At 35.6% G+C, this 26,839-nt stretch overlaps 1 protein-coding gene across 1 annotated transcript; it reads right to left on the reverse strand.

Moving 5' to 3' along the window:
- Positions 1–1,316: 1,316 nt before the first annotated feature.
- LOC131438672 (uncharacterized) lies at positions 1,317–23,290 on the reverse strand. The gene is made up of 3 exons (XM_058608840.1): positions 22,622–23,290; positions 1,672–1,888; positions 1,317–1,585 (listed from the first exon to the last, which is right to left on the reverse strand). The coding sequence occupies exons 1-3, from the start codon at positions 22,818–22,820 to the stop codon at positions 1,438–1,440; spliced, it is 564 nt and encodes a 187-aa protein (XP_058464823.1). The 5' UTR covers positions 22,821–23,290; the 3' UTR covers positions 1,317–1,437.
- Positions 23,291–26,839: the final 3,549 nt, after the last annotated feature.

The following is a 26,839-nucleotide window of genomic DNA, read 5'->3' on the forward strand; positions in this document are numbered from 1 at the left end:
TAATCATCAATGGGCGCTGGAAAAGTTGGAGGAAGATCCATATGTTTATCGAAAAATTGTTTTCAGCAACGACGCTCATTTCTGGTTGAATGGATACGTCAACAAGCAAAATTGCTACATCTGGTGTGAAGACCAGCGATTCATCCCAAAAAAGTCACTATTAGATGTCGATAATGCGCCGGTGGCATTATTCGTAAAATTTCGGCCGATATGTTGAAAAGAGTGTGCCAAAATTGGACCTTGGGCATGGACCATCTAAAGCGGAGTCGTGGCCAACATTTGCATGAATTCATCTTCAAACATTAAATTATATTGATCGTTCTACCGATTCCAATAAAGATTTCATATATTTTCTCATTTTTTTTACAACCGGTACATGTCGAACATGAACTTTATTCAACACGAGTTCATTTGTGATGCCTTCTTGCAAAACTTGATTGAACTGCACCTGACGGTGAACCAAATGCATCGAAAGGTCATATTTGAATTAGGTTTTTTACCGTCACTGCTAACCTCAATCGGATGAACACTTTTTGACAGTCCAGCAGTACTGTTTGTAAACAAAAATTTCTTTTGTTTGTTTATTGACAAATTGGATCAGACCATTTACGGTCCGTATCGCCTAAATAAAGTTTTTAAACATTTGTTCACGATTGAATATGGTTCTTTTTGATATTTATTAGGTAAAAGTGACTAGTTGCAAAGTGTAAAGATGATTGTTTTAGATGTGCTCTTCGATTTTTGTTTAAGCTTGTTTGTATACAGTACCGCTGAACTGTCAAGGATGAATACTTGTTCATTTGTGTCGTCACGATAAAAAACCTAATTAGGTTTTACACGATGACGACACGAATGAACTGCCGATGAATCAAGTTCATCTTTTGATTAGGTTTTGCACGGACATGACATAACCTCACAAATATGGACAAAATGAACTAATTTTGACTGCTATCATTCAGTGATTTGTAAACCTTTGGCCGAGTTTGAGCATTGCTACTTACAGGTCACGAATTCTTTCGTCAAATTAAGCCAAGAATTTCATCATTTTATTTTTAAAATTGCTCATATAAACAAATCTTAGCCTTGAACCTGAGCAAAATTGACGAATTCGACAAGTCGTCGAATTTCGGATCTCTGGAAGCTTTTTACCGAGCTAGTTGATATCTTCAATTTACTGATTTTAGTAAAATAGTCGATTGCAGTTAACCATGGTAGTTTACAAAACCGTTCAGTTGGCTTTCGGAATTTCAGAGTATTAAAGTGCGTAATATTTCATTTGATGATTGAAAACGAGGTTTGAATATGATTATGTTCACTTGATTATTTTATACTCTTTAATATTTTTTATTTGGTAACATTCTTACAAATCAGGAAATATTTACACAAGATAAATTAACCTACTAGGGAGTCAGATCTAAACACTAAACCTTCCGCGTCCTAGTCTCGGACGAATTCCTTGTGTCCTCGATCACAGGATAACCGTTTGGACAGCTGCTTACAGAACTGTACATCCTGGATGTAATCACCAATGAAAACCGACAACAGGTACCACTGCTTCATACCGGTTGCCCGTACTTTGTAATTTCTGAAAAATAGAAAACGGAAAAGAAGAAACGATTTTAGTTCGTGTCTGTTCCACCAACTGCTCCCAGAAGGATTATTTCAATCAACTTCAAAATGTCACTCCAATCCGGTTGATAGTCGTCACTGCGGTTGGTTTGCGCGGCATGCAACCGACAGGGCTCCTCTTCGATGCAGGCTTTCGGGCCAAATTCCTGTAGTATTCTGCGCTCCGCTTGCGCTATTGCCACGGCCATGGCAGATATTTCCTCTTCCGTTGGGATCGATCCGGCCAAAGTTTCCCGTCGGCTTCGAGACTGGTAGGTTTCTGGAATAAATTAAAATAGTAAATGGAAGAATTTTTTTCTGTAAATTCTTCGTTTGGTCTATAATTTAACCATGAATGGACGTTAGCAAAGTTGGAGAAAGATTAATTTTTTATCAACAAATTGTATTCAGCGACGAAGCTCATTTCTGGTTAAATGGTTACGTCAACAAGAAAAATTTCCACATCTGGCGTGAAGACCAGCCAGAAGCATTGCAAGAGCTACAAATGTATTCCAAAAAAAGTCACTGTTTGATGTTGATTATGGCCGGTATTCGGAATTACAGGGTGAACGAAAAGTAATTCATTCAAAATCATCTAAATTAAAATTAAAAATAAATATTTCCCTTTGTAAGTTATGTTAGTAGCTGGTCAATCGAATCGTCTTCGGTTATACCGGTTCCTGGCTCCGGAAGAGCCGGAAACTCGTCAATAAGCAAAGCCTTGGTATTACATTCCTGTAGTGGAATTTGACCTTCTGTTTCAACAGACTTTGCAGCCGATTCAGAGTGTGCAGAACCATAGCATGGCTGGTGCTACGATTCTACTGACACTACGAATCCTTCCAGGTCGGGACTCGAACATACGACAACTGGTTTGTAAGACCAGTGTCCTATGCATTGAGCCGCCAACTCGTCAACAGCTCCAAAATGAATGTCACTTAATTTTATCATAGAAGGCTCAAGTGAGACTCGGATTCGACTTTCGGCACCGAAATTACAGGGTGATTAGTGTTACAAGTTCAAATCCGTCATTAAAAGCGCCAACTATTTCATTTTGAAGGTTATGATAGATGCTGACCAAACGGACCGACATCAGATTTAGCGAATTCCAATTCCCGATTCCGGAAATAGTGGTCAAAAACTCCTAAATTTGCTTGTTGATGCTCATGTAAAATTTGCTGTTTTTATTCCAAAATCAATAAGGAGTATTTTGAAGAATCTGTAATATTTCACTAGGCGTATTCAAGATTCAAGGTTTTTGGTATGGTTTTACCTTCAATTTGCACCATCTATGTCACTTTCGTATTAAAATCCCGAAACCAACCCAGGATACAAGTTTAGAACAAACAGTTCTACTGATTGATCATATGTTTGCTTCACATTAAATAGATACAACTCATGTAGAGATTGAGCCATTTAAGTTGAACTACTTAGTGGCATAGCAGTTCAATATAAAACTGTTATGCGCTGACGAGTTGTAGATGAAACCTGAGGAAGAACAGATTCAAGTTATTCGTGTTAAATTTAATTAATAATTATGAATGGTTTTATGTTTATATTCTATATTTGAAACGGGACGAAAAATTCAGCCAATTTTTTTAAATTTCGATATTTTGTCATAGATATCATAGATTACTTCCACGTAATGAAAGGCCTCTTTTTCGGCAAATGAGACTTTAAAGATTGTAATCGGTTTATTGCCGTAGCATTAACCGAAAACCAGTTCACGTAGACTAGATCAGTCAAGTTATTACAGTTTAAATTGCTTTATTTTTTTTCTATTTTCTATTTCACCTATCCGTTCGTCATCGCTCGAATCTGCGGACCGACCGGTTCCCCATTTCAGGCGGATATGCAAGACTACCGGCAACGGTGTTTCCTCGGATGAGAAAGAAAGAAAACGTGATAAATTTCACTCTCGTTCAGCCGGCACTTGAATTGAAGCGCACATTGCTCTGAAACTGGTTGACCTTGAAGGCAGCAGCTGTCTCGCCGTGCCGGTGATGAAACCAATGTTGGATGATTCGTGAATTGATTCGTCTATGATCGAATTCGATTAGTTACGAGTTTATATACTACTGACTGATATACTGACTTTTAATGGGAAGGAATTTTGTTTGCTTACGATGTATATAATTGGAGTCTGAAAATATTTTGGACATTCAGTGAATAAAACTTAATTTGGATGTTGTTGGAAAAATATTTCTAAACAAAAATTCACATGGCTGTTATGTGAAATCTAGTGTTTCGATCTGGATGAAATGTGATGACACAGATATTTTCGTAAATATTTACTTTCAAAATAGGCAAACCCCTCAATTTTTCGTTCGTGTTATAAACAAAGATAAACTGGTCTGCAAAATTTTGCAGGTATCATTAGAATAGGACCCCTCGATGAACTCGGTTCACCGTCAGTTTCAGTTCAATTATTGTTTGAAACAAATCGTCAAGCGTCTACATACTTCGTAACTATGACAATGTTAGTTTATGTAGAATCAACCTCGAGCTACAACATGAAAGAAATTACGGAATAATATTTTTGACGAGAAATTTCGGTAATCTGTAGAAATGACCGATATTTCGGTACATGAGTTTTCTTTTACAATAATTATGCAATTTTTTACCGGACGATCAGTCTTACGTAAATTTTCATTACAGAATTCTGTAAATAGATATACAATTCATACGGTAAATCTGAATAGTCGACGAGTACGGTAAAAACCATACTGTCCGTATGGTAAAATTATCTTCCAATAACCGAACTTCTGTGAAAACTGATTGTCGTGAAACTAACTGTCAAAAAGTTATTAAAATTTTCAGTAATTTCCTTTTTTTAACCAAACGAAAAGAATCTTGAAGTGTTCATCGAATGGATTAAGGTACAGGTGCTAAAGTTTTTAAAACATTAGAACCACTAAAAGCTTTTTGTTTACTTCTAGGCAGAAATTTTTTTTGTATCACTTGTCCACTTGCTGCCTACACTAATCGTTCGAGGGTAATTTCTGGTGAACTCTACGGATTGTGCAGTGTTTTGGACGGCGCTCATAATTCCGGTCAGCCGGAACATTTGACCATTTTTTTCGTGGAATAAAACCATAGCCACAACTGGTTGGAATTTTCTTCATTCGTTTTTGTGAATTTGTGTTGTTTTTTGAAATCCGAAAATACAGAATTTTAACCAAAGGAAAACAAACTAACAAAAAATTACCGAACAATCACTTAGATACATTTGGTTTACAGTTTACGGTAGTTGTTTGACAGTTCAGCAATTACCGAACGATCGGTAATCAATTTACCTACCGAACTGATTATTACCGAATACTGCGAAATTTTCTAAATGTGTATCGAGTAGTTCTTTCAAAATGAAAGTATTAATCAATCAGAAACGTTATTCGGTATATTCACATATGTTTACCTCTTTCCAGACCTGTGCTGTTGCCATGGTTATTAACGAAGGATCAACAAAATTACATAGATTACACTATTAGGTTTTACACGAACATGACATAACCTCACAAAATGAACAGAATAAACATTTCCTGACAGCCACCGGTGGTTTGTTTACAGTTTAAAAGTTCATCAGAGGTTCATCGTTTAAATGCAAAATTTGCAAGGCCTCACACTAAACAGATTTATTCAAAAATCACTCCTTGACGCTAGAAACGCATACAGGGCCATCTTTTTAGTTCTTTTCATTGTGGAACACGTTTTTAACAGGCACTTTTTCCGTAATTTTTCAGTTTTTAAATTGCAGTCGCAAAACAAAACAGACCACCGGCAGCTGTCAAAGCTGAACTTGATTCATCGGCAGTTCGTTTGTGTCGTCATCGTGTAGTGAAAAGTTCAGACAATGTAGACCTTTAACACATAATAACTAGTAAACAATAGTTTAATTTGACCACACGGAACGACCGAAATTAGCTCTGCGCCTAATTCGTATTACTGTTTTTGAATTAGTTGATTCTAACAACAAAATTTCCAAAATAACTATAAAATTAGTTAAAATGTAGAATTTACTGTGCTGAAAAAAACTCTTATTTTTAGAGAATGTGTTTAGTTGGCGAATATTCTGGACACAAACCAGCAATATTTCAATCCAACACGAAATTCTCATTGACAACTAATTTCGTTATTAAAATCAGAAACTTTGATTCTATTTATCTATCACCGTCATTACTGAAGGACAGCAGTGTCAAAGCAAAACAATCCATTAAAAAGCTAAAAGGGACAGTCTTGTTGAAACTGCTCGCAAATTGTTTAGATGTTTTTCGCATGTGTTACGTAAACTGTTAGTGGAAAGTGTATTTATTCAGAATTTGTGCGCACTTGAAGCGATTGTGCGTAATAATGTTTTTACGCGGAACAGTGATGTGAATTTCGAATGTTTCACTCTAATTGTGATGAAGGTTTTTTGTATCTTCAAACCTTCCGAGCTGCGCCGTCCGGTGTACTATTTGTATTCGGTTTTTGTTTTCCGAGTGCTCAAAGTTTTCAGTGAGAATGAAGAAACAGTGATTTAGAAGAAAAAAAATTCAAAAAGATGTTTACGTTTCGTTTATGTCTTTTTCTCCAACACAACATCGTATTTATACCTGCCAATATAGAAAAGACAACCGCGTCTGAATTTTTTTCGGCAGTAGTGTGCCATCTAGTGGCTAGTAGTCATTAAGGTGTTACCGTTTCGGTGACAGGGCGCCATATAGCTGCAGATTGCAGAAGCCAATTCAACCATTCATATTGGTTGAAAACAACATTATATTTCTTTAATTCAACTAAAAAATTAGTTGACTGGATATGAAGTGTGCCTTAGCTAAGAAATGACAGTACGTTTAATTTGTGAATTCAACTAAAAAAAATAGTCATTTCAACAAATATTTTATTATTATTAAGGGAATGAGAATAAAAAATCTAAATCAGCAAAAGTAAGATTTTTTTAGTTGTCTCAAAAAATAACTAACTAAAATCAGCAAATCAACTAAATTTTTCGCGAAAATGCTGATTTCGGTCGTTCCGTGCAGGAAAATTTTTCTGAACGCTGCGTCTTTTCAGTGTGCTATTTTCCATTTAAATAAGGTGACGGTTCTACTATTCATCTCAGCTCCAGTAGCCCTGTCATATACTCAAACCAAGAGTTAGAGTTAAATCTGCTGTCTCTGAATGATCTATTGACTGGAAGGGTACACGTATGAAAATCATGACTATTATTCATGGTTGCATGAGCAAAGTGATTCATATCATGAAAATTTTCATGTAAGATTAGTAATTGTTCATGATATGAATCATTTTGCTCATAAAATGATTAATTATAGGCATGATTTCATGAACAGGAAATGTTTCATGATTTCACGATTTTTTAATAATGGTACTGGCAATGGATTTTTTTTTTCGTGTAAGATGCAAATAGGTGTATTCGCTTCAAGTTTTCGCATTCCTATTACAGCAGTATCGACCTATTGTTAAACCATTTTTTCTTCGGTATTGTTTCTTAGAGTCAAAGATTATATTATAATTCGTTGATTGAAAGTCGAGTGACCGGTTAAATAACATGGAGATTCTACCATTACGCTGACTATTGGTACAATAACCCTAAGCGAGTCAGTAATTTGAAATTAGATTCTAAAAATGTTAACATATCGAGTCCAGTGTTGGGAAAATCGTGATCAGAAAAAAAAATAATTTCATTATTATTCGTGAACAAATCAGTTCAAGATATTTTCTTAAAAAAACTCAGTGATTGAAAAAATCCCTTCCGAAATTTTCATTTATGAAACATGGATCTACAGAACTCTGAAGCTCGAAGTTGTGATTTTTTGTGTCAGTGAAATTTGGTAACGAATTTTCACCTACTGAAATATCGCTTGAGAGATAATCAAAAGGGAGCAGAGCCATCGATGATATTTCTATGCTGAATTTCTCCTGCGCTTAAGTTCAACAACGAAATGATTCGAGCAAGATTTAATTATTATATTCTCAACAATAAAAAAATCACTACTGAATAAATTCGAAACTGAATCGCAAATGAGAAATAATGATTGTGATATCTTCGATGCACAAAGGGCGGTCAATATGAAAACTAATTTTTGCTTACTGTCGAATCACTGCTCTTCTGATAAGTTAATAAATAGAAGTTTGCATTTGACAATTTTGAATATTTTCAGTGAGTCAATGTGGGTGGCTCAAGTTGGAGAAATGTAGCATTCCCGACTATTACCGATGCGATGTTCTGTTGATAGGTGAATCGGTAGAAGTAAGCGTAAGTGTCCAATGTAATCATATTCAAGCTGTTATAGCATCATATTAATAATAGTGAAGAATGTTACATTCTTCCATACTGGGCCACTCTACACTCACCGCGAGTGTCCAAATTATTATATTCAAAGTACTATTGATTCACTAATCAACAGAGCATCTGTTTGATAATATTGAAAATGTTACATTTTTATGAATTGAGCCACCCTACGTTCACTGAAAATGCCTAAAGTTTTCAAATTTAAACTGCAATTGATGCACTAGTCAACACTCCATCCCATCAAAAATGTTACATATTTTCGTAGCTATCCTAGCTACTAAGAATTTTCAAATGATAATATTTAAAGTGCTTTTTATTCGTCAATCAACAAAGCATCAAATTGCAAGAATTAAAAAATTGAGTTTTGTTTGTCCCATTTGAACTACACTAATCTTATTCGACATTTTCAGAAAAGTTCAGTTTTTGTTCATCGGCGAACTAATTCATCAAGTATTCGGCAAAGGGTTGAGATATAACAGCTATGACAATTCCCAAAAATCTTCTGTTCGAGAGTCATATCAGATATATTCAATATGCGAACTTTATTCTTAAATATCATCGGAAACGAATATCAGCTAGTGAATTTTTCACAACTGATTTTTTTACCATGTGAGATCAGTTTCAATTAGAATCGCATTTGCCAAAATTCAGTAGTGAACTTTTCCTCAGAGAGTTTTCTGATCGATGATTTTATTTGTTTTTGAGAATCACTAGTGAAAAATTTCAGTCGGGATTCTCGAGATTTTAGTTTTCCCCTCACTGATCGAGTCAATTGTAAAAATTCAATCAAGTTGTACGCGATTACGTCAAACGAACTCAATAACCTTCGGCGTAGGTATGGCAACTGTGCTGACAGAATGCACGATTAAAAGCATGTATTATGCTTCAATGGTTGGTTGGCTGAAGGAGTGCGATAGTGAAAACACGGTGAATCATGTCCAAGCAAAACAAATAACAATTCAATAACCAACGTGATCGGTCGGTGTGAGTTTAATAGTATTTCATCCATATGCAATCCTAATTATGCAGGCAAAGCGTTCGAATTAACAACAGCATGTCGGTCGGCAATGACCCATTTTAAAAAAAACTGTTGTTGTAAAACAAACTAACGACTTGGTTTGAAATCATAGCAAGTCATATTTTACCTGTCAAATTGATGGAACTGATTAGTAGGGCAGTATTGCATGTTTCGAAGTGTAGAAAAACTAAATTGCCTAATTGTGTATTTTGAATTGTGCTATAATTGTTGTGTTTATTTTTTCTGATTATGTAACTGTGTTGTGGAATCTCTAGAAGCGTGAGAGATTGATCCTGGAAAAAAGTTATCGCTTGATTGACGAGTTTACTTTTTACGTTTTTTGGTAAGCGAATCTGTAATTATTTCTATTTATCTGTTATTCAATATAACACTACCGGTCACGCACACCCAAATGTCATGATCTGCACGATAACGATTCATCTTCAACGTCGATCAAAAAAAGATCATTGAACTCGATGCCGTGTGATACATATATGTCGGTGCATGTCAATCACCTTGATGTCCACATTGTTGTGAGTTGCACATCGTCATCAGAGGTCGGCATTTTGGAGGCAACGCACGATCATTCGCAGCGAATTAGAGTCTCCGTGTGATGGTCAGTGGGCAAATCGGACCGTATGACGTTTCTCCATCCAGTCAGCACGATCAGCAGCCATTGAAATTCGGCACGACCAGCCATCAATTTCAATCAGCTGTTTGAAATCGCTCGGACGGGCCCGGTATGGCAAATGGATGCGCGTCTTATGCGAAATCGAAAGTGAAGGAGAAGGTGAAAAGTAGGCCAACCGGCTTCTGCCGTGAGTGCGTTGTTTTTGTTTGCGATATCGACTGTGCGCCTACGTGAGAAAAATCGACGGTATGGTGGAATCAAGTCAGTACGCGATTAGGTAATCTGCGGTACTCGGTCAAGGATCTTCGACAGATGCAGCGTGGAGGAACAGTCACCGTTTATGATCGCATCATTTTCTTTCGTTGCTTTTCGCTTGGAAATTGCAGTCACGGAACAGTGGAACAGTGGTTTGCAGTTGCCAAAGTGGAATTCGGTACCGAGCCGCGACTCAGATGATTCAGATAGTGTTGCCAGGCATTATTTTATTATTGAAACTGCAAAATAATGCTTCCATTTGGTATAAAGGCTTGTTTTGCTATTATTTCGCAATTGCGAGATAATATTATTCATGTAGGTATAAGACCAACGTATTTTATGAATTCTTAGGGGACGGGTATAGCGTGATGGGGAAGTCGATGCCTTTCACGCCGCCCGCCTAGATTCGATTCCCAACCCCGCACATAGGGTCAGAAAGTTTTTCTGGCCCGAAGAGGCGAATGACATTAATGTTAAAGCCTCTTTAAAAAAAAATGTATATGAATTCTTAGAAAATTTTGACAATTTCTTGAAAAGTTTTAGAATATTTTTTAGTGAATTTAGTAAAGATCCAAGAGAAACTCAATTTTTTTGTATGATATTCATTAAAAGTAAAATAGTTTTTCATCGATTTATTTTATGGTGTCATTCATTTGGTATGCATCAACAATAAAAACATACTTTTCGAAATCGTCAATCGTTCCTTAAAGATAGTTTAAAAATATTTGGATATTATTTTGGTATTGGAAATACCTCAATTAGATATTACCCAAGTAACCATATGCATTGTATCTCTGCACATTTACAACTGTATTTTTCCAGTTCGGTTTCACATCTCATCCAAGTCAGTCGATAAAACAAAACCGCTTACGTTCGGGACAGAAGAAACCAAGTACAGTATTGTGTAGTGAACAATAAAACGACCTCGAAATGAGTGAACCAAACGAACAAAAGCTACCGCCGACACGAAAGAACACAATTGTTGTTGATTTCAGGCAGTGCAAAATTCGACCTACGATACGAGAACTTGAAGGTTTGCTTAAGGAGCAAATGCATCTTGACATTAAACGTGTACATTTACTTCAATGCAATAAGACGAATAATGTTGTTTACATCCAGTTTTATAAAGAGTTGGATGCAATTCAATTCGCAAAAGACAATAACAATGTGCACTATGTGGAGCACGAGAACATTAAGTACAACATTCCAGTATATATGGTGCTATAAGACTGCGTGTGCATGATCTTCACTCAAGCGTCACCGATTCTTATATTCGCGCAACTATGTCCCAATACGGAGAGATTCTCTCTATCGAAAAAGAAAAGTGGAAGATTTTTTCCCCGGTATTCTAAATGGCGTACGTTTATTACGCATACACTTGAAGAGGCCTATCCCAAGTAGCACACGTTATTACACTTCAATGACAGTAACTTATATGACACAAATTCATGGAACAAGTTGAGGACTGTGCAACGTGCATTATAACTGCTATGTAACCTGAAAAGTGTAAGAAGCGGAGCTTGTGCGACTTACCGAGGGTTGCCAAACAACTTCTCATTAAAGAATATTTGATTTGATTCAGCGCGCACATCAGTCACAATGAAACAGAAAATATAAGTTTGTGTCAAGTTACAATTTGTTGATGTCTTTCCCATTCAACATTTACGACCAAAAATTTGCATCCGATAATGAGAGCAAAAATATAGAATTAAATATTCTTTGAACTCACTACATCTACTTAAAATCTAAGTGCTATTCGATATTTATGGTAAAGTTGATCATTGTACTTATTGAAAACGTGCGCGCCTTTGATATTTTGGGTTTCAGAACATCGACATACAAAATAATATTCATATTTTCATTCCCGTCATATGAAATTTACAGCTAAAAAGTCGAAATGTGTTCAGTTAGAACTTTTTTGCGATTAATATTAATTTTTCATATACCAAAGATAAAACATTTGACCAATCGCAATAATTAAAAATTCCCCTTTTTTCAAATGTAATGAATATTTCATTTCCTGGTCATAATGGTAGCCATTGGCATAAGTTTATCCATGCATACACTGCCGTGACAAAGTGTAGAAATATTCTCCCTGTTAGTGCGAATGTACTTCCCAAAACTAAACAAGTTTGCTTCGCACTTGTACCGGTAAAAAATTTGCATATGAGCGCAGATTTAACTTTAGCCAATTTTCAAACTAAAGGAATTTTCTACTTATTTTACTCATTGAATTGATATTATTGTCCGGGATAGTGTACGGAAGCTTTCAACCGACACTGTAATTGTATTTCTTTGTTGCATCACAACGAAAACGGTAACCGATATGAAAGAATTACTTAACTTTGTCTTATAGTGTGTCACTTTTTCATTGTCGCATTTTGTTACGGTGACCAGTTGGCGACTAAAAACAGTCAATGCGAGCACGTTGTAAGAGTTAGATTTCCGAAAAGTTATGTTGGAACTTATTGTAACTTAGTATGATGAGATGTCAATTCGTAACATTCACGGAACGACCGAAATTAGCTCTGCGCCTAATTCGTATTACTGTTTTTGAATTAGTTGATTTTAACAAAAAAAAATCCAAAATAACTATAAAATTAGTTAAAATTAAGAATTTACTTTGCTGAAAAAACTCTTATTTTTAGAGAATATGTTTAGTTGGTGAATATCCTGGACATAAATCAGCAATATTTCAATCCAACACGAAATTCTCATTGACAACTAATTTGTTATTAAAATCAGAAAATTTGTTTCTATTTATCTATCACGATCATTACTGAAGGACAGCAGAAAGAACACAAAAATGAAATGGGTTTTATAAACAAGATTATTAGCCAAAAACTCATGAGAAGTGTCAAAGCAAAACAATTCATTAGAAAACTAAAAAGGACAGTCTTGTTGAAACTGCTTGAAAATTGTTTTGATGTTTTTCGCATGTGTTCGATATATCTTTATTCAAATTTCTAAACCGATATTTAAAAATGTCGTAAACTGTTAGTGGAAATCGTATTTATTCAGAATTTGTGCGCACTTGAAGCGATTGTGCGTAATAATGTTTTTACGCGGAACAGTGAAGTGAATTTCGAATGTTTCACTCTAATTGTGATGAAGTTTTTTTGTATCTTCAAACCTTCCGAGCTGCGCCGTCCGGTGTACTACTTGTATTTGGTTTTTGTTTTCCGAGTGCTCAAAGTTTTCAGTGAGAATGAAGAAAACAGTGATTTAGAAGAAAAAAATTCAAAAAGATGTTTATGTTTCGTTTATGTCTTTTTCTCCAATACAACATCATATTTATACCTGCCAATATAGAAAAGACAACCGCGTTTGAAATTTTGTCGGCAGTAGTGTGCCATCTAGTGGCTAGTAGTCATTAAGGTGTTACCGTTTCGGTAACAGGGCGCCATATAGCTGCAGATGGCAGAAGCCAATTCAACCATTCATATTGGTTGAAAATAGCATTTTATTTCTTTAATTCAACTAAAAAATTAGTTGAATGGAAATGAAATGTGCCTTAGCTAAGAAAAGACAGCACGTTTAATTTGTGAATTCAACTAAAAAAATAGTCATTTCAACAAATATTTTATTATTATTAAGGGAATGAGAATAAAAAATCTAAATTAGCAAAAGTAAGATTTTTTTAGTTGTCTCAAAAAATAACTAACTAAAATCAGCAAATCAACTAAATTTTTCGCGAAAATGCTGATTTCGGTCGTTCCGTGTTATTTTGACTCCATTGTCACCATCATAATACGACTTGTTTCGTCGTGTTAGTCAAGCGAAATTTCTCTCGATGACCTGTCTGAGCATCACGGGTGAGCACGCTGCTGTGGGGATTCTCTTTGAAGCAGCAAACGGTCACTTATTCTCGTTTTGCGATCCGATTCTATACGGGCAGTTGATAATTGCGATAGAATCATTTTACTATTGCCGCTTATTCTAACTATGTGCATATAACCTTCGTATAAGTGGTGTCTATGAAAATGTATGTGAATGCTCTACACAAGAGGTTAGAAATATTGCAACCTAGTATGAGAATCATCAAGTCGAATAATCGATTCGATTTTTTGCGATAATTGTCAACTTGCGATTCTCTCTTGGTAAATTCCACACAGCACCGATCATTACCAAACTGTAAATTTTTTTAAGGGCCGTGAAATACTCAGAATATGAAGTGAAGCGATTTCATGTAGCAGCTTCTGTCAAATTATCGCCAATCACCAACACTGTTAAAAAGACAGCCCAGAGCAGATAGTTTTCAAGTGATGTTTGAACTATTCTGAATATTGAAATTTTGAGAAGGTTCCAAAATTTTTACTCATTGCACTGTACTATAATATTACAGTAAACATTGTAGATTTTTAATTTATACGGGGTTGTATACTGCCCATACTCGCATATCAGTGCCATATTATTTTTCCTTGTCACAGTACCAATATTCAGCGCTGGCAGTAAATGCAAAAATTTAGATAATGTAAGATAAACTTTCTTTGAATTTTGCGATTCGATCTTAGTTCCTCGCCAAAATAGCTTCCTTCAGAATCAAATGTAGGGTAAGGGCTGCCTATTTCATCTCATTTGTAAGGACGTCGCCTCAAAACTCCGATTTAGCCACTAAAATCACTATAACTGTTTCGTATTACTGCTTCATTCGCCTTGCTCAAAGTTGAGAATTGATTCACAATTCTTGAAAATTTAACTAATATTCATAAAACAGCTAAAAACACTTATGATGTGTTCACTACTCTGCTCCTAATTTCATCTCAATGGATTTTTATCCATCCTATCGTTGGTCCTTTATTCATCCTATAAATTTGCAATGGCGACAGCAATCAGAACAAAATATTCCACTATTACACTCTCAGGTTCAAAATGTCAGAATTCTTCTTAAAAACGGCCTAATGCCAACTATGAAACAACACACGATATTTTTAGAACTAGTTTGAAATAATTTTAACGTGTAAAAATTTTTCGGTCGTTTCCGTTACTTTCGCTTTGAATTTAAAATTTGACTATAAAGTTAATTTGGTGAACTTTAAATAAAACCAAAAAGTGAAATTATTACTATTTACGCATTAGCCCTTCTTAAAACAAAATGCAAAGCCAGAGATGCCATTTATGCAGATTTATCTATATTGTATAGATTTTTGCGTTCGCATACTGATTTAAATCAAAGTTCAGATTTTATACAAATATCCTAAATTAAAAAAAAAGGGAGAAGTAAAAATTAGACTTTTCTCTCTGAGTATCTATTAGTATTTGATTTCAGTGATTCTTTAAAAGTTTATTATTCAACGGACAAATCACATGTTAAAGTGGAAATAAAGAACTATTTTTTAACATCATTTTATTAGTGAAAACAGATAGAGCAGATATAGACTTTTTATGCAAAGTAATATTTTCTATGAAAACATCTGGCATCTCTGTGCACAGCTGATGAAACACACACAGCGTTATGTTGACGTATAGCGGAATGAAATCAATGCTACTAGATTTGCCACAATGGTTATTTCATTAGTAATTAACACGCTCTTTCTAGTAATATTCGAAGCCGAAACAGTTTTATTGAAATATTAATATCAATAATATAATTAAACTAATGTCACGGATACCAAAAACATACTCTTTGATGATATTTGAAGAAGAAAAACAATTTTTTGTAACATTATGAGAAAACTTGGCAACTTTGCGAAACCAAATGAGATGAAAACAAAGCGCAATCAAGTGAACTAAGTGAAAAACTTTCATTCCACATGTTTGAAGATTTTTATTGCTTGTCGGGTAGTTTTTGAAGTTTTAATCGTTAATTAAACAAGTGGTAAGTGAACATTACTAATTATGAAGTCATCCAGCATTCAATGGTAGTGGAATTGTGCGAAATAGTGATCATGTTTTGAGACATATCGATTAGTAGATATTTAGAAACATGACGAACTGTAAATCTTGAGACGAAAATGTGTCCTAAATTGAAAAGTGAGTTTATTTAAATAAAAAAAACGCTCACCGAGGAATTTGAAACCATTTCTTTCAATGGAAATGTGTGACAATAGTTTTTATAATCATTTTAAAACATTTCACAGTTTGGTTCAAGTAGGTTGTAAAATATTATTCATGTTCAAAGTAATGAGGTGAAGGGAAGAGATGGAAATAGGAGCTCAGAAGAAATAGGGAGCCGTTACCCTATTACCCATTATTATTTATACTCACAATTTCGTCCGCCTAACCAACAACTTTAAGAAAAAAATCAACTCTTTTGCCATAACTTTGACCAAAAACAGATATAGGCATATGCGAATATTTTAAATTCGAATTATCTTGAATGTACTGTACTGAACGAGAGATTTCAGAATATTTCTCAATGTTGCATCAAGAGTTGACATGATATCCCAAACTTAATTATATCGAACGATTAAAAGTTTCGTATAAGTTTTTTCGTTCGTTAACAGATTTTATATAAACGAATCACAAAAATGCAGTATTTCATTTCAGATGAAAAGTTTATAATGTAATCCATGTATGTGATTCAATAGTATCACGGATCAAGAATCATAGAAGCGGAAGAAAGCGAATTATTTCCGAAATATATGTTCATCTTTTTCTCAACTTGTCGATTTTCAATATGGGACTGATATGCAAGTATGGGCAGTAGATCACTTGCTGAAGATGTGTCTGAGCGTTTCAAATCCAGCTAAAAGCCAAATCAAGTCGGTTCATGTTTACTGAACTGACGAGACGAAATTCAAACAATGTTGGATAGGACATACGATTTTTGTACTCGATATTTTTTATTTATTTTATTTGAAAAATGCAAGTTGTTCGATTCTTGCATTCAGCTGTTCATATCGTTACTTTAATTTGTCAATCCGACATATATTTGAGACACTTGAAAAAGCTTTTGAAATAAAAACGTGCTTAATCCACCTAGCAGTGCACTATGGTTTGAAACGGGAAATGAGCGTGACAAAAATATTTTCACTATTAAATATTAGTTTTTTGTAGTTGGTGTCTTCACAAAAGTTGTTTGTTATCAATTGGCGCTTCTTTTGATATAAAATATTACTAGGGTGGTCCTTATTTAGATTGAAATATGAAACCTAACTTTCTTAATTGAGCTCAAAAATGATTTTATTGTACAATAAAGTTGTAGGAAATTTTATTTTGAGCAACTTTGCTGAAAAAAGCACCTCTCTAGCTTTTCATTTGACCGAGTTACATCAATTGTCCCGGGTAAGAGTAGGGTGGCTCCCGAAAAATCGATTTTTTTGTTCTAACTTTTTTGTGAAACGTTCTACGGAAAAGTTGTCTTCAGAAGAGTTGTTGAACTAATCATTGTGCACAATTTTGCTCCACCAAGCTTATTCATATGAGCTACCAGTAAAAAGTTATGATTATTTTTTCATCAAAAACTAGTCATGCTTCAAATATCAATATTCATTAGATGCCAGATCGATAAAAATGTATCCTATGCGGTTCCTGAAAGGTCATAATATAAGTAAACATTTAAGAGAAAATTGGGAGGGTGTTTTTTTTTAACTCATTTAAATTAGTCTTAAAAATACCTTGAAAAAACTCACAAACATTACATAACTCTTAAACGCCTTAACGTATCAACATACTTCCTTCAGCAAAATAATAGTATCAAGTTAGCCCTACAAGTGTTCCATACATTGTTCATTCGAGAAATGAGACACACAAAAACTACAGCCGAAAATAGATTTTTTGCTGAACAATTTTAATTAATTTATTACCAAAATAACTGATTCAATTGATTTCGATTCCGTTATCGTAATGATCGTATCGCTAACATTCAAAATAAAACATAAGACAACAGTTGATTACGGTTTGGTATGTATTGAATAAATTAAGCAATGAATTATACTAATTATTATCTAAAACTAAACATTTTGCTTGTTCGGGTAAGTCTTCTGAACTTCTCTTATTTTATTTATTCGACAATGCTAAGATAGGGTCTGAAGATAACAGCAGCCTTTTAAAAACATCTTCAATGTTCGCGATTCTGCTGAATTTTTTAGCATGGTGCTCTCTGAAGTTCCGGATACTTTTATTTCGAGTCTCCTGAGCTTCTTCACTAAGCATACCAATAGATAAAATTGCGTGTCTAATTATCATGGCTCCATGTATCAACAATTTATGAACAGTTGGTGATAGTGGATACCAGCCATACAACGATACATACAACGCTCGTATTTTCTCAGTGTAACTTTGGAATTCGTCGACCTTTATCTTATCGGCTATTGATTACACTGAGAACAACGTGAAATCCTTCCAACAGTGTTTCATCAAGGCCTGTTAAATCTGTTATTTTTTCCACTTCTAGAAAAATTTCCGGGCCGTGTTTCCGTCGTTGAAATTACCTCCTAATGGCAATGGCTCACCGATACGTAGGCCCAAATGTTCTCTAAACGCAGTTTTTATATTTGTATCCCTTCCCTTCACGGTCTTGTTCAGTTTGCTAACACGCCAGGTGGGGGTTTTCATACGCGATTCTTGAATGATATACTGTAAAATGTCCTTATTAGTTCTACCAGCAATCATTAAATCCGTTAGCTTTTTGTAAGACAAAGCACTTCCTGAAACCCAAGTAAATCATTAGTTTGTTAAAATTAGTAGATTGTATGTTATTTATTCTAACCAAAACTCATTGTGCGTCGTTTTCCGGTTGTCACAGGCTATTCGGTACACAAGTGGATGAGAAAAAAGGCGTTTCGGTACGATTTGGATAAAAATATTTGCGTTTCACTAACTTGCACCACCTTGTTTGAGCTTTGGTTGTCAAGATAATGAAAATTTCTGTTGATATATTTATCATGGCCTCTACTTCGGAATAACCATATTACACAGTGTCTCTGTTGCTTAAGCTCAACTGAATCAGTTATTTTGGTAATAAATTAATTAAAATTGTTCAGCAAAAAATCTATTTCCGGCTGTAGTTTTTGTGTGTCTCATTTCTCGAATGGACAATGTATGGAACACTTGTAGGGCTAACTTGATACTATTATTTTGCTGAAGGAAGTATGTTGATACGTTAAGGCGTTTAAGAGTTATGTAATGTTTGTGAGTTTTTTCAAGGTATTTTTAAGACTAATTTAAATGAGTTAAAAAAAACACCCTCCCAATTTTCTCTTAAATGTTTACTTATATTATGAACTTTCAGTAGCCGCATAGGATACATTTTTATCGATCTGGCATCTAATGAATTTTGATATTTGAAGGTTGACTAGTTTTTGATGAAAAAACAATCATAACTTTTTACTGGTAGCTCATATGAAAAAGCTTTACTCAGCAAAATTATGCGCAATATTTATTTCAACAACTCTTCTGAAGACAACTTTTCCATAGAACGTTTCACAAAAAAGTTAGAACAAAAAAATCGATTTTTCGGGAGCCACCCTACTCTTACCCGGGACAATTGATGTAACTCGGTCAAATGAAAAGCTAGAGAGGTGCTTTTTTCAGCAAAGTTGCTCAAAATAAAATTTCCTACAACTTTATTGTACAATAAAATCATTTTTGAGCTCAATTAAGAAAGTTAGGTTTCATATTTCAATCTAAATAAGGACCACCCTAGTAATATTTTATATCAAAAGAAGCGCCATTTGATAACAAACAACTTTTGTGAAGACACCAACTACAAAAAACTAATATTTAATAGTGAAAATATTTTTGTCACGCTCATTTCCCGTTTCAAACCACTGTGCAGTGAGATGATACCTTTTTTATTAATCCGCATGTGTTTTTTGCATGAATATTTTTCGGTATTTCAGATCTCATGACATTATTCTAATGTCCGTCGTTTTAAGCGACAATTTGAGATTTTAATCACTCATTACTCTGTAATGTCGAAACTACAAATCGGATCGAATTTGAATCTAAAAGTGTGACAATCGAATAAACATTCCATGATATGTCGAAGTAATTTCCCTTTTAGAGTTTAGGGTAATTTAAGGCAGAGATGTCTATCTCCTCTGTGTGACGAAGAGCAAGCAAAATTTCTCCCCTCGCACTGACAACTTCAACGAGAGCTCTTCTCTTTCACATTTATACACCACTGTTGTGTAAAGTGTGCACGCATCATGAGTGCGTTTGTTTATTTCCTTTTACCTCTTCCACTGAATCGCACCAAAGTGCTAGAGCATTAGCTAATAAATTCTCTGAGGTGGATGCAGATACTTTCACAGAGGTGTACACGCCGGTGAGCACTCTGCTGTATGGTTTTCGTAGATGAAGCGTGGACACGCAAAATCAGCAAAATAAAACAATTTATCGTGAAATTTTCGGTTTTCCTTGCAAATTTTTCATAGCAAGGCCAGATCTACTCTCTATTAATTGAAGTTCACAGAAGTGTTCGCTCACCATCACGCGCCAGTGGTCACTTGGGTGTATTTAGACGAGAGCGCGTGTGAGCGATTCATGCGAAGAGAATGTGTTTCACTCGCGCCAGCTGCTTTAACCACAAGCACACACTCAAATGCTGTCTATTCGACACTGAGAAGAAGTGCGCTTTCCTCTTTGTGCGGTGCTTCGTTTTTTGCATCCTCGGTGTGGCAAAAATCTGACTCTAGCGTGTATAACTCCATCTCTGAAAATGCCATCTCTGATTTAAGGTACTTCCAGAGCCGGTATTCAGGAACCAGCATAACCCAAATCGATTCGTATGGCTATATGACGAATAAATTACAACAGTTTTGAGTCCAACTTTAAAGCTATTCGGGATTGTCATCTTCTATATCGCTTTGAATTTTAAAAATTCATCATCCTACAATTCCAGAATCGGAAGTCAGAATTGGGTAGAATTGGATTTATTTTAATTTGAACTTTTGTTTCTGAAACTCGATTTGGCTTTTTTTGAGAAAACGATTGAGCTTTGAGAAACGATTCGATACTGGAACCGGAATTCGAAATTCGGTGTAGCCGAAGTCAGACAAATTCACCTTCGTAGTTGTATAGTTTACATTTGTTTCAAAATGTTTGAAAATCAATGTAGACATCTTTGAGGAATCGTAGTGCGAATTAAATTTTTGGGTGCCTTCCGAAAGGAAAACTGAATACCACTAAAACTGAAATAGATTTATTTGGTAATCGACAATTCAAATCTGCGAATCCGATAAACCTGATTAATTTGTTTTAAATTGATATTTTTATACAAGTCACCCTGTATCTCCTCAACCGGAAGTTGAATCTGACTAAAAAGTAAGATGTTTTATAGGATTTTAATCTTATTTGAATCATAGATGGTTCTTAGATTTCATTTGAATCTTAGATCGGTTCAGCCATCTACGAGAAAAATGAGTTACACAGTTTTAATTTCGTTTCACATATCATCCTGTAGTTCCGGAACCAGAGGTCGGTACCAAACATAATTCAGGAACCTTGTTTGGGAGTATATGAATCGGAGTTTGTAGAAAACGGTTGAGTCATCTCCGAAAAAAATTGAGTGAAATTATTTGTCACACACGCATTTGCTGATCTCGACGAACTGATTCGAATGGTATACGGCTGTTATGTTCTTCCAGCATTTATTGCTGTAAATAGTTTAAATCAATATAATTATGGAATTGCTTTCAACTTGAAAATTCTACCATCATCTGGTTTGCGTATGTCATATTCGAACGATTATGTTGCCAAAAACGAACCGTGCTAAAATCGGTCCGAGGCAAAACATCATGCTGTACACAGTCTTTGCATTTCTTTGCCAGACAGCGCTCAAAACTTCTACTGCTGGAATAGGGGAAAAACTGGCTTACACAAAAATCTCGATATCTCCGTTAAAAATGGACGGATTTTAACAATCTATGGCTTGTTGGATAGGTATTACCGTGTGGAATCTAAGTATAGATACATATTCTGTTTTCAAGGTCAAGTGTGACAGATACTGTCAAAAAACTGAAAATTTTGACATAAAACTTCGTATAACTAAGAAAGTAAACATCCGATCTCAAAACCATTCAATAGCGTTTTGGGTGACGGGGAGACCTGTCATTTGCGACTAGTTTGATCAAAATCAGTCCAGCCAACTCTGAGATCTCGACCTCTTAGTTGACAATACACATACACACACACACCCGGACATTTGCTCAGTTCGTCGAGCTGAATCGATTGGTGTATGACATTCGGCCCTCCGGGCCTCGGAAAATTTTTCTAAAGTTTGAGCGAATTCTATACCTATTTCTTATATTTATAAAAAAAGGTAAAACCGGTCAATCTGCCACCACTGGCCACGAGTATTGCAGTTTTGGCATCGAGAGGTGTTTCACCTGAGCGAAATGATTAGATAACATGCGTCTGCTGCCCAACCGCATCGTCATCGTCATCGCCATCGCCAATTGGCCGTTTCGATTATTCTACACCTGAAAAACAGTGGAATGGAATGGAATGGAATGGAAGATGGAGGACCATTCCGACTCGAGTGGAACGAAGGTGCAGATTGTTCGATGCATATCGTTTAACATTGAGCTCAATACGTGGACTACGGGGGGGCTTTGGTGAGGAGAGCGCCCCCCTCGACACCGGCTTTCGCATTGTGTATGTGTGTGTCGTAATACACAAACTTGTTTACTTTCGCAAGTGGCACGAGGTCAGTGTTTTGACGATGCTGGGCTTGGTCGGGTAGGGGCTTAATCGGTTTCACAGATTTGGGTTAGCAGGGCTTTTATTGGAAAGGTCGACACGGCTTCGATACCTTGGCCTAATTGACACCTGCGACGGATGATAGTTTCGTTGACAACACGACCTTACCAATTTTACTGTCACTTGAGTGTGTTAATTAACCGTACAATTTGCTAAACAATGGAACACTCACTTGGATTCAAGGAATACGCTAGCTTCTTGGCAAATGTTGCTAACCGTACCGACAGAATAATCACAGGAAATCCAATTAGTTGCACCGGTAGCTCGAAGAGGGGTTCTTGGGCTCGAACCGATGACCCGCTGTGATCTGTGCTGGACAGGAGCGCCAATAGAAACAGAAATCCAGCAGGCAAAACATTTAACAGCTTCATTTTGCAAATACTAATTTATTCACTGATTTGTGATCTATGTAACAAAACCGCAGTCACTTTCACTTCTACAGCCAGAACTACACTGGCAGGTCTACTGGCTATCACTGAACGCACCGCTCTGGAACGAAACTAGTTTATCCTCTAATCCAACAGTGAGCCCCTCTGCTTCACCGAGGGTAGGGTACTGAGGCCGCGCGATTACTTAATTTCAATGTCCCGCTCTGTGCGATCGGCCGCCGGTGGCTAATTGCTTAATTTGGCCTAAACGAAGCGTCTCCTTGCGAACGTCTTGCATTACATAACTGGAGCGCACGAGACTCGAGAGCTGATCGGTTATCGGTCGAAAATCTGCGATTGTTTTGTTTACTTGGGTGGGTTTCTTTTTCTTCTTTCTTTTCGGTGGGAGGCAGCCCGATTCCAATCGCGACGAAAATTGGCTGGCGTCTGTTGTTGGTACACCGAATACTGGATCAAGACTGAACGGTCGAGACGAAACTGACTCGCAGTACGGCTGTAAGATCCCCGAATGGTTTGCTGGTTGGCAGTTCACTTGTTATGTCGCGGCTCAGCCACCTGACAGACAGTCAATACCCGTAGGGTTTCTGGTTTTACTCTCGAGCAGGTCTTTCATTGCAGTTGTTTGGGCTTCTGTTTTGGACTACTTGGTCACCAACGATGTTTGTAATTGTATTTCGCATTCGGTTGGCCAGCTGACCAGCATTCAATGGTGAGAATTATGTGCTTTCAACACCTGTTCGGCTATGGATCATAGCTTGCGTATGCCAGGGGTGAATTATGTGATTGAATTTTTGATTCCATGTTAGTTTTAAGGGAAATTTAAGCGGAATTAAAGAACTTTGAATTAGGGAAATTACATTTTTCTGTTTTGGTTACAACGTGAGTAACGTTTCACGCTAAAAGGGTTCCTAATGATGACAAGATAAAATATATACCAGGTAATTTATGTTTCATTTTACAACCTGTCACTGTCGCTTTAAGATGTCGTCCATTAGAGAATTTGTCATCTGTATCGAACTAAAAAAAAATCTAAATGCCATGTTACACCAGATAACAATTGAAGCCTAATTCTTTTAATGGTGACTGTTTGAAATATTTTACACTTATAACCCTATAATTCCGTCACCTGAATTCGTATCTAGCAATTTATGGGACTGTAATTTTGAATCCAAGTTTAGTAAAATCTCTGATAAAAGTGGGTAACTTCTAGATTTTGGGCACCATTTCAGGTACTGCCGGTACCAGAATCTTAAGTCCGGTATAGTCAAAGTATGTTCTTATGGCTAGCAACTAACATGACCTTGAATAGGAATAGCACGAATGTTAGTTCACTGCTTGCATTTCCACATATATCACAGAGAGAGGTTGTTTGTTAGTAAATTTTAGAATAATATCATCATGTGTTTATTGCTCTGGGTAGCCGGCTTCCGAGAATACGTTGCAATTCGAGAATACGTGCAGCTCCGGACAGCCGGCTGTCGGTAGGCTCGCTATCAATTCGTTCATTGTTTTTTAATAGTTAGTTGTAGTTTAATAGTTTATTGTTTTTTAATAGTTAGTAACATACAAGCTATCCATCGATCACCATCAATCGAACAGCAACGCCTTAAGCGATGCGAAAAATTCCTAATGGATTCGCCCTGCAGTCTAAACTATATTTACATTAGACCTGTGCGCCTATCGAAATTGTCAACAGCGGCGGCTAAAGCGTCTTTTTGACCAGCGGCGACGACGAATCGGCGTGACACCATTTCCTGAAAACATCGGCGGCGGTGGCGGTGCGATTCGGCGTAATGAATTATGAACAATTTATTAATTTAAATATTGATTCACACAGAACACCTAACCTAACCATATCCAATCTTACACATTTCCGAAGATTTTTCATGTTTAATCGTAGTTTGCACAAAAATATAGTAGTAATCACTTTGAAATCGATTTCCTTATACTCCGAGTTTATTTTTATTGCTGATATCTATTTGTACTATTGAATAAACGTAAAAAATTAGAGGTTGTATTCAAGACACGACCGAGCACAATAACATTCAAAATGGAATATTTCTAGGGTCTTCATAATTAATACAATAATAAAGATGATAATGATGATGATACACTAAACAAAAAACTTATTCAATTGACTAATTACAAACTTGCTCTAGTTTAAGCGCTTAGATTGTTAGCGAATGATAAAATTGACAATTAGATTCTTTCTCGATAAATGATTCTATTCAAATTTGATTCCTTTCCCCAAATTATTACATTGTTAAGTTTTTGAATTGAATTGAGAATCATTTAAATGAGGAGAATCCATTAACAAATCATCGAGGAACAAGCGCTGCAAATTAGATCCGAAAAATCTATCGCCGATAATTCTAAATTGGCCTGATAGTTACCAGAGAACCAAAATGAAATACTCAATTCAAACCAATTTTTCAATTGTATGCAATTAAAATATTCAAATGAAGTTATCTCGTAAGTTTAAGTTAATTGTTTCCGAATCGATTGGTTGTTGAATTATATAAAACCATCAACAAATGACTGAGTACGTGATTAGTTTTGCATGTTTTAAATTGACACCCAGCCTCGGGAAGCGAAGTGAAAGGCATTTTTAATGGCGAAATCGACCAAAAATTTACTAAATGCATGGGATATTTCAAAAGAATCGGTAACCACGCTGATTCGGTTCTTCAATAGCTAGATGATATATAAGATACTCCAGCGAACACGGTGTTGCGCAGACAACAGGAAATTTCACTAACACATAATGCAAAAACGACAATCCAGCAAGTGAACGCATATATGTACAATTCAGTCATCAGCTCACTGGACGAGCTACTTGTTTCATTTACAGTCAAACATCAACTGAAATCAAGAAATGATTTGCAGCATATATTTATAGATTTCTCTTCATACTACCCACAACGATGCGGTGTTTTTTATGCATGACGCAAAGCCTCCTATGCCGAACAAGAAGTTGACGTCATTTTGTACAATTGGGATTGGTGGATGAAAACATAGGTTGATTCTAATCATTTTTTCAATAGTATGCTATTGAAATACTAAAACAACGTTGCCATATATGTTTACGTTAAAAGTTTCCGAATCGATTGGTTGTTAAATTATATCAATCCATCAACAAATGATTGAGTTATTAACGTTCAAAATTATGACGAAAAAAAGTTACGCGGCTAGTTTTGAAACTTCTAATTGACACCAGGCCCGTATAGCGAAGAGTAAGGTATTTTTAATGTCAAAAAAACTTTTTAAATCAACCTAGTGGTGTACTGATGCCTTTCTCATATTACTTATATTTTCAAAAATATCACTAGCAGATTCTGTCAAGAATTTTTTTTTCAATCCTGAATAAAATAAATAAGAAACTTTCTTTGGGTATAAACATAACCTTTTCAATTTGTAAACAGTTATGCCAAGTTAATAAGATTTTATCTTTATTTTGCATCGTCGCACTAAATGATTAAACACACTTTACTTTATAACTCTGGAGCCGGAAGTCGGATTCGGGTAAAATTAAACAGCAATCTATGATACTATAGGAACTTTCGTTTGAACCTGTTTGTGATCAATCGATCAAACCATCTCTGAGAGAATTGAGTGAGCCTCGTATTAAACTTTTTGACCACTACTTCTGGTATTTCTGGAACCAGGAACTTGGAACCAGTATAACCAAAGACGGTTCGTTTAGTAAGTGACTAATATAGCCTACAAATTGAATCAGTTTTAAGCCAAATCTAGAAGAATTTTACCTTTTTTTGCATCGTCGCTCTAAATGACGGTGTGAAATTCAATAGCTACCTATAAGACTACGAGATTTTTTCATTTCATGAGTGATTGCATAAATAGATTTCGGAGATATAATGGTATAAGTGACATAACCGACAAAAAAACTTTGATTTTTACCGCTCTTATATATAAAGGTGCCAATATTTTGGGATCACCTCTAATTTCGTAAAGCGTTAGTGCTCAAAAGTTTAAGCACCTCG

This window comes from Malaya genurostris, chromosome 3 (assembly GCF_030247185.1).
Source record: "Malaya genurostris strain Urasoe2022 chromosome 3, Malgen_1.1, whole genome shotgun sequence".
Classification (NCBI taxonomy): Eukaryota; Metazoa; Arthropoda; class Insecta; order Diptera; family Culicidae; genus Malaya; species Malaya genurostris.

Excerpts from the sequence above, each read along its gene's own strand:
- LOC131438672 (XM_058608840.1), bottom strand. The coding sequence starts at position 22,820 with ATGAAGCTGTTAAATGTTTTGCCTGCTGGATTTCTGTTTCTATTGGCG. Across the intron at positions 1,889-22,621 it reads AGCGTATTCCTTGAATCCAA|AAACCTACCAGTCTCGAAGC; the intron begins GTGAGTGTTCCA and ends AATTTATTCCAG. Across the intron at positions 1,586-1,671 it reads GATTGGAGTGACATTTTGAA|AAATTACAAAGTACGGGCAA; the intron begins GTTGATTGAAAT and ends TCTATTTTTCAG.